Below are 12022 nucleotides of genomic sequence, written 5' to 3'. Positions count from 1 at the left end.
ACTTCGTTGTTGTATTGTCTCGATCTCGTATCCATAGACGATCACACAAAGTGTGAACCGATTAGTTGTATTGTCTCGACTCAGTCCATATACAATCACTTTCGGAGAAAGGACTTATAGGTAGGAAAAGTTTTAGCTTGAGGTATATTTGGGGACCCTCGCCTTTTCAATTGGTATCAGAGCAGGCAAATACGAAAAGATCTAACAGTCCGTGTTTGGTGCGATCCAACCTATAAGAATGAATCTAATGAGTGATTCAGTTAACGTTCCACCAAGATTTAATGGAACTAATTATCCATTATGGAAATTGGCTATGAAGGATTTTCTTCAATCCCGAGATTTTAATACATGCATATTAATCGAAGACGGATACCAACATCCGATAGATTATTCGGAGTCAGAATTCAAACGATTAGCATGGTATAGTCTTAAAGAAGGGATTATTTCAAAACAGAATTCTGATGGTTTAAATGCCATTATACATGCAGTTAGTGATGATCTTCTTCATCATGTGCTGTCTTTCAGAACTTCTAAAGAAGCATGGGATATTCCTGAAACTGTATTCGAAGGAGATGAATCTGAAAAAGAAGCTAGACTTCTCACCCTTTCATTTGAATGGGAACATATCCATATGGATGATAACGACACCTTCGAGGAGTTTAACTCTAAACTTTCTGAGATTATTAATGCATCTTTTCTCCTTGGAAAGGCAATATCTGAAAAAGGAAACAGTTTAGAAAATTCTAAGATCGTTACTATCCAGATACGAGTCTAAGAAACATGCCATAATAGAAGTAAATAATTTTTCTACACTTTCTCAAAGCTCTCTTGTAGGAAAGTTAAAAATCTTTGATAGAGAAATTCTGCTGAAGAATGGAACTTAGAAAAGTTGATAAAAGGTTATGACACCTGTTGTAAAAGAGCTTGAGTCAACTATTGTGCTTCTTGCGAAACGCATTAAGAATATTTTATATAGCGATAAAAGTATTCCTGATACATTATCAGTTCACCATAAAAAGGTTAATGATGAAGTTCAATGCTTCAAGTTCCGTAAATTCGGACATATGGCAAATCACTGTCCCAACAGAAAAACTAGAAAGTGCAATAGGGTGTATGTCTCCACCCTTCATGATATTCCAGAGGAAGAATTAAATGAAAAAAATATCTAATTGCAATGCACTTCTTTCTAACTCTAATTGTAATGATTCCCGTGAGTACAATCAACTCCTAGAGCAACTTGAGTTGGGAATCAAGGAAAATGAAAGGTTAAGCCTAGATATGGAAAACCTTTTGAAGTCCATTTCAGATAAACCATGTATGGTAGAATCTGACCCAAAAATATTGGGTGAAATACCAAGAGATTCGGAAACCAGTTTTTCTGATGACACAACAAGTTCTTCATGCAAAGAAAATAATCTCGCTACAATCTTTTGCGAAATCAAATTTATCCAAGCCCTTCGAAAAGGGATAAAGAAGACTCGTAAATTGTTTGCTTTCAAAAATTGATTGCAAACTCTCGAAATTACAAGAGAGAAGAAAAACTGAAGGGAACACAGTTCACTGTGTTAACAAATCATCTTAAGGATGATTCTGCTAAAAATGGTGAGGATTATTCTCACCTTGACACTCACTGATGGTGTTGAGATTTGCATCCTCACTTGTTTCCAAAAATTTTGGTTGTGAGGAAGCATAAATCTGGGAAAGTTATTCATGTTTGTTTCTTTAGTGAAAAATATTGAATCTTCCTTATTTTTGGGAAAGAATAATTTCGGTTCCTTTAACCAAATTTTTTATGTATAGTCCTTGTTTTTCTGCCATCTTATAAATCTTTTTCATGTCCGAAAGAAGATTGTCATATTTCAATGGAGAAATCGGAAAAAGAAAAATCATCTTTTGGTGAACTAGCACTCTGTGCATCAGTTTCGACAGAAACTCATGATGTTCCTCTTCATGATAACTCTCAAGACTCTCTAAGGAAAAAGATTCAATCTGTTAAAGGTTGTATAAGGTATCATGAACTGATGATAAAGGATTCAAAAAAAGTACTAGCAAATCTTCATTCTCAACTGCTGGAGATGAACATATCTACTGAAAAAGGTAGTACTCAAAGGAATTTGAATCCAGTTTTTAAAATCAACCTTCATTAGAAATGAGAGAGTATAAATGTATAATATAAATCAATTTGTGATTTTTTTCATTGATTGTATTGGTTTATTATGAATAAAATTATTTGATTGGTAATTTTTCTTGTGATAGTTTTCGGTTTACATAGCCTGTGCTTAATTGCTTTTATCTTATTTCTATATATGTTTATGGGATGTTTGATTTAGGTTTCACTACCTTAATATTCGATATCATATATTGTGAACCCTTATGGTTTGGGTGACTTTTTGATTTAGCAGGATTAAGTTCTATCCCTAGTAGGTAGGCTTTATCAAAGGATCATGAGGGGTTCTAATAAAAACAGTATGTGAAAAAGTCACAATATGTTGAATCGGTTTTGGTTTATCATAAAATCATATGTGTTTCGACAGTTTCAACCTTTCTTGCAATTGTTAAAACAAGTTTTCAAACTTTCTCTGGTAAAGGTTGAGGTGAGTTGTTATTATTTTGTTTATGCATAAGGATGACAACGTGGTGATATTTCGATATCAATTCTCCCTGGACGAAGATGATATCATATTGGAAAAGTGGATGTGAAATCTGAGGTAACAATCTTGTTAGTTAATTGTTTTCCTGTTTCAGAAAAGCCTGAGTTTATGTTATATATATTTGTTACTTTTGCTTAACAAAATTTAGGTTCAATTGATATTTATTCCATGATGTGTGTGTGGATGTGTGTTTCAATTAGTTCCTGTTAAGAAAAACTATTGTTATCTTGCTTTATTGTGTGGTATCAATCGTTTAGGCTTACAAAATTTCGGTACAATTGATGTGTGTGTGATTCAATTGGTTCCGGTTTAGAAAAATTATTGTTATCTTGCTTTTGTATGGTATCAGTTGTTTAGGATTACAAAATTTCGGTGCAATTGCGGTGCTTTTAATGTCTATATTGTTTCAATTGCTTCCGGTTGAGGTGAATAATTATGCAAGTTGATTTATTTTGGTTTGTATGAATTATTTATGGATTAACAAAATAATATGTGTACAAGATGAGTTGTTTAGTCCAATTCTATTCCGGATAAGAAACTAAGTTAATTCTGATCTTAGTTTGTCTTATCAAAGTGAGGTTTCGGTTATTCAAGTCTAATCGAATGCCTAAACAAGGAAATGCTAGTTAACTAACCTAGTGTTTGGCTTGTTTAAAATTGAAAGATCTAAGTTTATGGATAATTAGAACCTGATGATAAAAATGGAGTTGATCTTTATTTTGGTCTTATCGAATTAAGCAGTTGATTTTGAACTATCGTTTTAGCAAAGGGACTAATGTGATTAATTGTTTTTGGTTTGCTAAAGTAAATGGGAAAAATTGTTTCGTACAATTGTTTCCTTGGTAATATATCAAAATAAGACTACTTGTAGTTTTGGTTTTAATAGTGGTTATCAGAATGTGATGTGTGGAACCCTCGTGCCTAACTCTACAGGTTTGCAAGTCTATTCTGAGATTTGTAAGATTCTTCTCGTGTTGTTCTTTATTTTTTCGTTTCTTTGTCATTTTTGTGATAAAAAGGGGGAGAAATATATGGAGTAAACAGGTGGTGTTGGTATTGATTTTATATTGATTGGCATCGCTATGGAAAAGAACATTGGTACTTGAATGTTTTATCTAACGAAAGAGTGAAAGCACAGACTAAGGGGGAGTAACATGTCATATTGATTGGTATAACAAAGAAGTGCAGATTTAATATCTACCTATATTCCTTAGGGGGAGTAATTTCTTTGTTATTATAATGTCAACAACGACATTTTTAAGGATTCAATATAAGTTGTTTTACTGTGCTGTTGAATCGGGAATCAAGCAAAGTGTAATGAATTCTTGTAATTTGTTTATCCGTATGATGTAAGAGTTTTATCACTAAAATTGCTTGGTTGAATCCACCAAGCGTTGGTATGTCAAGTTTGGTTGTCATATTTTAGTGAATCAAAACTCATGTTAAGAGTCGCTTGATTATGTACTACAGTTAAACTTCGTATTGGTTATCTTGAAAGTATTAGGATATGAGACATTACAAGTACTGAGAAGTCTTGAAGATGTGAAGAAGCAAAGAGATACAATGACAACAATCATCCTTCCACTTGAAGTTAGTGATATTTGACTTGAAATGTTTCATTCCCTAACGTATCTTTCAAGTCGTGCATATTGAAAACATAACTGCGAGCAAATATGAACTCTAGATAGACATAGTATTAAGGAATACAATACGAGGTTTATTTATTAACCATTAAACTTTGTAGATAAGACATCGCCATAATCATTTGAATGTTATTGTCATTATGTATGGGTATGAGGTGAGGATTTCATCTTAGGGAACAATGTTTACTTGTGTTCTAAGGAAGTAAGTTCATAAACGTGTTTGTGAACCGAAAAGGAAATTGCCAGGAGTTATTGGTTTTGTTATTCATTGCATATCTTATGAACAACCAATATGTGTGATAGAGTATAACCGCTCAGAACTTTTTGTGTTCTTGGTAGAACTATTCACAAAGTCCCGACTTATGTATTGGTATAACTTTTATTAGTAAAACTAATCTTAAGTAATCACCTGTGGTATGATCGGATTAAACCGATACTTGTAAGGGAAAGGGAACCGATCCTAGTAAGGGAAAGGGAACCGCTCCTTGTAAGGGGTGCAATACATCAACGTGAACCGCTCCTTGTATGGGGTGCAGCAAGGTTTATAGCAGAAAGGGGAACCGATCCTATGGACATGTGCAACACATATAAGTTAGATACCATATATATGTGGGGAACCGATCCTAGTACCTAGTCAACCGAATCTTTGGGAAGCTAGTGTGGCTATGCGTAGTACTCACATGAAGGTAGAACCAAAACTTGTTTTGGTAGAAACGTTAAACCCATGATTGTGATTGAATGTTGGTTTGATCAATCACATAGTTCTTGAAAGTCATATGAACCAATTCTAAACTTGTTTGGAAGTGTGGCAAATAAGTTTCAAGGTCGTAAGTGTGAAATAGAACTTACAAAGTAAAGATGTCGACAAACTTTGAACACGTGCTGTGAATATTTATTTCTATAATTATTCAAAGATATTCCTTAATGGCTAAGGGAAGAGAATCCCAGGATCGAAATATAAGTAAGTTAACAATCTTTTAATTAAGGTTATCAATTTCATTTTGTAGGAAAATTACAGAATTTGTAATGTGCATTTACTAATTAGATTTTCCGAGAGATTTCGATCGTTATTTTTGGATAGAGCATTTCCAGGAATTATGGAAACCGAATTTTTTTTGCTTTAATGAATATCTTGAGAATATTTTCGATTTTGGAAATTCCTTGCTGGCCAAACTTCCTTATCTATAAACACGCGAAGTTTGCCTTTCTATCAAACTAATCCTTCGTAAAAACAGAGTTACTCTTTTTTTTTGTTACTGGTGTAGCCGCCTATCGGAGAGGAGAGTAATCTAATTAGGTGAAATCTCTTACGACCGCTCAGTTTAAAGTCTTCTTTGGGATTGAGAATCTCTAGCGCGACCTGTTGGTGGGAAACTAGATAATTGTGGTTTATCTTTGTTTTCGATTGATTTGATTGACTAACGGTGGTTGAAATCTGATTTCACCTAGTTTATTTATTCTTGAGAATCTTCTCTTTTGATATAATATTCACTCAAACTAGTTAAGAGTTTCAACATGGATCTTTAGACTGTTGTTAGTTCTAAAGACGATTTTGTGATAATCCATTTTTAACAGACTCCGTTCTGTGCGTGATTGATCACAAGAGATTCAAGTGATTGTGTGCAGGTTTTTATTGAAGATTTAAGAAGATTTGAAGACAAAGAAGATATTGAATATCTGAATTAAGTTTTACAATCTTTGGTGTGCACAATAATTGTTTCGATAAAAGAGGATCCAATTAATAATCGGTTTATCCTTGTGGTAGATTTGATTGATTAATTGAGTAGATCGGCGTCAGCACAGTTCTTCGGATTAAAGGTGTTGTTGGCTTAATCTTAATCGATTACCTTTGGGTGATTGAACATAAGATAGATCTAGACCTGACGAAGGAGTTTTGTTCAAATAAATGGAAGAGCCTTTGTCCGACTTATATCACTTGGTTGAATAGAGTTGATACTAAACAGATTTCTTGTTCCTTTACTGTTTGGAATACGAACCAAAGGGATTGATCCAAGTACGTGGCTTATTTATAAGTTGGAGGCGTGGTAATACATACGAAACTAGGTGAACTATAGGGTTAGTTACTTGGTCTCAACTATACGAAGTTAGTGTAATTTTGTGTAGCGGCTTAATCCTGAGAGTATTCAATTCTGGACTAGGTCCCAGGATTTTTCTGCATTTGCAGTTTTCCTCGTCAACAAAATCTTGTTGTGTCATTTACTTTTATTTTTCGCATTATAATTGTTTATTATAATTAAAGTAAATTACACAAACGTTAATTCCTATTTACTTGATAAGCAATCCTATTGTGTTTGGTGAAGTCCGAACCTTTGTATCAAGTAAACATACTTCGTTGTTGTATTTTTCGATCTCGTATCCATAGACGATCACACGAAGTGTGAACCAATTAGTTTTATTGTCTCGACTCGGTCCATAGACAATCACTTTCGGAGAAAGGACTTATAGGTAGGAAAAGTTGTAGCTTAAGGTATATTTGGATAACCTCACCTTTTCAATCTATATATTTTTGTATTTTAAAAGAGTATGACGTGTTGTAGCAGGCTCCAGAAAGATTTTAGTACTGTGGCAGATACACGTGAGATTTTAGTCGAGGAAAAGTCTGTTGGAAACTTGTGGTAGCCGAAAGATATTCCTCTAAAGGTTTGTTCTATGTTTTGGGCAGCTAGTCTTGATTTTATACCAGCCATGAAAATGCTTCGGAAAAGGGGAATTCCGGTAACAAATGTAAATTGTAATAGAGGTAGAAAGTGCATTTCCAATGTAGTTTCTCGTGGGAAATTTTGAATTTCTTTTTATCGGCTTTCAAGGTCAAATGGGTTTTCTCCAGCTCGATTCAAACCAGTTTCATAACAGAATGAGGGACAAGAAAAATGGAGGTACATGGAGAATTTACCTTTGGTTGTCTGTTGGATCATTTGGAAGTAGCGGAACAAAATTACTTTTGAAGGTAGATTGAAGACTTGGCCATCATTATTTTATGGTGTTCCAAGGGATCAAATTGAGTTCGACTACTAGGTAGTAAGTGATAGCATTCAATGAATGAATGCCTACATGTTTACTGAATAGGTTTGAATCAATATTTGATTAAGAGAAAGATAATTGTTTACAGGACAGAGATGACAATATATACTCAGACTCGATCTCTCATTCTCTTTTTACATTGCTCACATGTGTTGCACACACTGGCCAACACTCTCACATACGAGCCAGACACACACTCAATAGTACACTGTTATTACCCTCACTCAATCTCTAGTGGGTTGTAAGACCACTTTAGATTGCACTCGCACATGACAAACACGAGCCGTGCACACACTCACAGTACACTCGGCAGACAGTAAACTGCAACATATGTAGCAAGAGAGTAGCATAGTACAGAAGGGATACAAAACTGGTGGTGCAGTTGGGCTATATAATTACTTGATGCCAATGGAAGTAATAGTTGTAGTAGGTAGGCGTTGTGGCAACACTACAGAAACATCTCATACCTGAGACGTCGTAAGTGTAATAACGATGTAGAAACAACTGGGGCAGATAAATGAGATAACAGACCAAAAAAGAATTCGGACCCCTGTAATTATTAATGAAACCCTGCACCACTATGTTCTGTAACCACACTTACATGCTCCGTGACTGAACTTTAACTATTGAATGCTGACATTTGAGAAACAGGTGGAGCAAAAAGAGAATAACACCTACTTGGTGTAGAATTAATGGCCTACGCTAGAAAAGAAGCACCAACTATATTGCCAGAACAACAAACTAATATGTATAGTCCCCTACTCATAGCTGCTAAAACATGATTTTCCGTACAAAAGCGTTTTCCTCCAACAGGTAATCACTTATCCAACAAATCTGAGCTGAACCAAGGTGCAGTATTCAAGAACTGTAACTGGTAATTATACTGGCATCAGCAGCTGTAGTTGTTGGTGTAGAAAAAGCGGCAGTGATAACCCAATATAAAGATAAAAGTAACTAGGAGAAGAATCACTTATCTGATGGCAGTAGTAGTCGCAGTTGTTAAAAACAGTTCATACCTTGCAGTGTAATAGTGCCATGATGAGCTGGTACAGATAGAAGTTAGCACCACAAACCAAGTCTTGACAGAACAAGAAGCATACAGATTGACACAACAACAGTTGGTGCAAGTGAAATAGCGGCATAGTAGTAGAAATGAGCACATTTGCAGCAACAGTAGGTGATGCAGACAAAAGTAGAACAACATGACAGAATTAGTGGTAACAGTGCATAAGAAGGCAATGTATAAGACCAAATTATAACATACACAACTGAACTGTTGGACAAAAATTGAATGATAAATCCCTTGAATGCAGGAACTGTAGCAAAGCCTTTAGGGAGGACTCACCAAGCACCATAATGACAGACCAAACTGAATAAGTAACACAATGCAAGGTTTGTCATCCACTAATCACTGTAACTTGAAAACTCACACACTCACACCATACAATCTTTACACAGAACAATGTATCAACTGCAAAATGTGCTAAGTCATCACCAGGAGCTGATGTTATAACGACGAAATCCAAATAAGAATTGTGTACCATCTGCACAAACTATCACTTGTAGCATAGTTAACCCTTCCAAAGAAAATTGCAGTAGAAATATGAATTTCAAGCATTGCAGCTCCATCCATCAACACATAAAAGACATTTGGAAGCATCAAATGTGGTATTATTCGAGAACTTCAACAAACAAGAGCTTGAGCAACTTATGAAAGCACTTATTAAAGTACCCATATTATTCGCAATCGAAGAAATATTGAAACCAGCAAACAAAGATGTAGTTTGGCATTATTCAGCAACATGAAAAACAATAGAAAAGATAACTAAACCAGGCTACATCAGAAGTAAATGTAGACTCATCAAAGAGAACATCAATCTGTACTTAGTATATCTCACCAACTTCAATTCCGAAACAGCATCCTCAGTTCCATCATTACACGCACAAACCAACTCACTCACATACCACTACTGTGATGACTGTACCAAAGTAATATTAAAATGAGGAGCTAACCAAAGCAAAATTAAGCACTCAATGGTGCTGCAAACAATCAACATACACACATACCCCAACATTCTATTGGATTTAAGAAGAATCTTTCCCCACTATTCAATGGAACAACATTAAGCTTCTTCCTAACGAACTATTGTAGCAGAAATAGGCATGCTCAGACCAAATAGATCCAGGAATCAGTACCAGTAGGATTTGATAAAAGAACTAGGTCAAAATCATACCAAGTTATGATGAAAACAGAGTTTGCAGACGAAATTGAATTTTGTTGAGATAGTAATATAGAAATTGAACACATGAGATCAAATCTAAAGTAATCTAAAGATTAAGATGGAGATTACCAGCAGATATTCGAGTTTTAGCTATTGAGGTAGAGAAATTTTAGATCCAAACAACCAACTGGAAATCCAAAATCACCAACAGCTCAAGTTCTAAAAACGAATTTTAGATCCAAAATACATGCTTAATCCTAATTGATGACGTTGTAGTAAGCATCGGGAAAATACAAACCTCACACCAAGAAATCACCAGTAGCAATTTTCTGTACGGATTCCTTGAATCTTCACCTTAATTGAAGATGATGAAGAACAACAGCAGAAGAAATTGATAAAGAATTTAAGATTTAATCAGCGGAAGGTAGGATCGATCCCTCTGAGAATTGAAATTCTCAGGACTGATACCATGATAGCATTCACGGAATGAATGTCTACATGTTTACTCAATATGGTTTGAATCAATATTTGACAAAGAGAAAGATAATTGTTTACAGGACCGAGATGACAATATATACTCAGACTCGATCTCTCATTCTCTCTTTACATTGCTCACGTGTGTCGCACACACTGGCCAACACTCTCACACACGAGCCAGACACACACTCACAGTACACTCTGTTATTAGTAAGAATTCTCGTTTAACTACCTTTTACATTTGCACAATTAACAAAAAATAATTCAGGGCAATTGAGATAATTTGTGGAAACCCTTTGCTATAGAATACATAACTTGATTAAACAGAATAGACCATACATATTCAAAGGGATTAAAAGAAGTGAATTATAACTTGCAAGTGCCCTTTAGTCTTTATTTTTATGAAACACACGCACGTAGACATAGGCATACTGCAAGACTAGCACAAGCAACTGATTCAAGCAAGAATAACACAGGCAACTGATCAATTCAAGCAACACATACTGACGTACATCAACACTAAAGCCGCGTTCATGTACTTACGGTAATGGCATTTTATTCATCAACGTGGAGGTGAGAATCAGAACCAACGTAAAGGTGAGAATTCATATCGACTAGGTTCTGATGGAAGAATTCAAGATAAGCAAAGGGAGTTGGAGAATCTTCGTTCATTTTCTCATACTCAATTGACCAAGTCACAATGCTTCCATGTCCATTTGGGTTTGGATTAACTTCAATTATGGAAGCAATCGCCTTATAATCCTTCATCACTTCTCCTTCAACTACCTGGTGATGTAAAGTCCTCGTTACATCATTGTGTGTCGTTTCCTCCATTGCGCTCATCGCCTTACCCTCTGCATGAACAAAAACAAACTTATTGAAGTAAAACTACAAAGTAATAAATCAATCATACAAAGAGTAATTAATTATGTAGAATAAAATGGGGTCATCGTTTGCTATATATATTTTGTTTCAATATACCCAGAATATAGTGCCATTCCTTGATACAACCAGAAACAAGTCCATCTCCTTTGACAACTTTGACGGCAGGGAAAAGATGAGAAACTGCCTGTGGAACTTCTTCATGGTGCTTCCAAATTTTATAAAATTCGTCAGCATCACAATTGACCTCCAATTGAGTTATAAGTTTCCCAACTAGACCTGAAACACCGTGATGAGCCATCGACTGTTGATGATTGTTACCCAAAAATTTGCACAGACGTTTATAAAATGAAACAGGGCAGTTGATATTGAATCCATGTTCGTTTAACGAGTTTATATAGAAAATGAATAAGTTGACTAACACTTCTTGGTGACATTATGAGCTGTTCTTGTCTATCTTTTTTAATTTCTTTTACAAAATTAATCATATTTAATCCCATCATCCCATCATGCATAGACAGTATCAAGATATATATTGTAATCTAACTTTTAGAATACGGTCATCCAACTCAAAATCAATTGGCAATGAGTGGAGAGGCCCTAAGAGATTATAAATCGCAGGGCCTTAGATGCCTAGATAATGTGGAACTAATAATCTCAACACACTCCCTCACGTATAGTCTCGTTGGATCTAACACATGGACAATTAAATCGGATGACGCTGAATAAAGGTGCGGTCATATGACTCGACACAATTAACCTGCTTTGATACCATGTCAGAAAAGAAGCATTCAACTCAAAACCAATTGAGAATGAGTGAAGAGACCCTAAGAGATTATAAACCGCAGGATCTTAAATGTCTTGACAATGTGAGACTAATAATCTCCACAGATCCAACTGGTGGTATATTAATTAAAATAATATCATGGTTGTTATACATAATGTTGTATATTATTATCTGATGAGTCATCGAAATGGCCTGTTTGTTTTTTGCTTGCAGCTCATGGTTATTTATGAGCTGTATATAATGGCCTATTAGTAGTGTACTGGAACAATCTGAAACTTGATTAGTCTGTTATGAGTCTTACGTCTTAACCCTGAGCGC

At 35.1% G+C, this 12022-nt stretch overlaps 1 protein-coding gene across 1 annotated transcript; it reads right to left on the bottom strand.

The window, feature by feature from the left end:
- Positions 1-10289: 10289 nt before the first annotated feature.
- LOC113322276 (major latex protein 15-like) lies at positions 10290-11271 on the bottom strand. The gene is made up of 2 exons (XM_026570338.1): positions 11017-11271; positions 10290-10889 (listed from the first exon to the last, which is right to left on the bottom strand). The coding sequence occupies exons 1-2, from the start codon at positions 11216-11218 to the stop codon at positions 10591-10593; spliced, it is 501 nt and encodes a 166-aa protein (XP_026426123.1). The 5' UTR covers positions 11219-11271; the 3' UTR covers positions 10290-10590.
- Between the last annotated feature and the right edge of the window lie 751 nt (positions 11272-12022).

This window comes from Papaver somniferum, chromosome 11 (assembly GCF_003573695.1).
Source record: "Papaver somniferum cultivar HN1 chromosome 11, ASM357369v1, whole genome shotgun sequence".
Taxonomy (NCBI): Eukaryota; Viridiplantae; Streptophyta; class Magnoliopsida; order Ranunculales; family Papaveraceae; genus Papaver; species Papaver somniferum.
The sequence above is the reverse complement of the archived record's forward strand: the minus strand, read 5'-3'. Positions and strand labels throughout refer to the sequence as shown.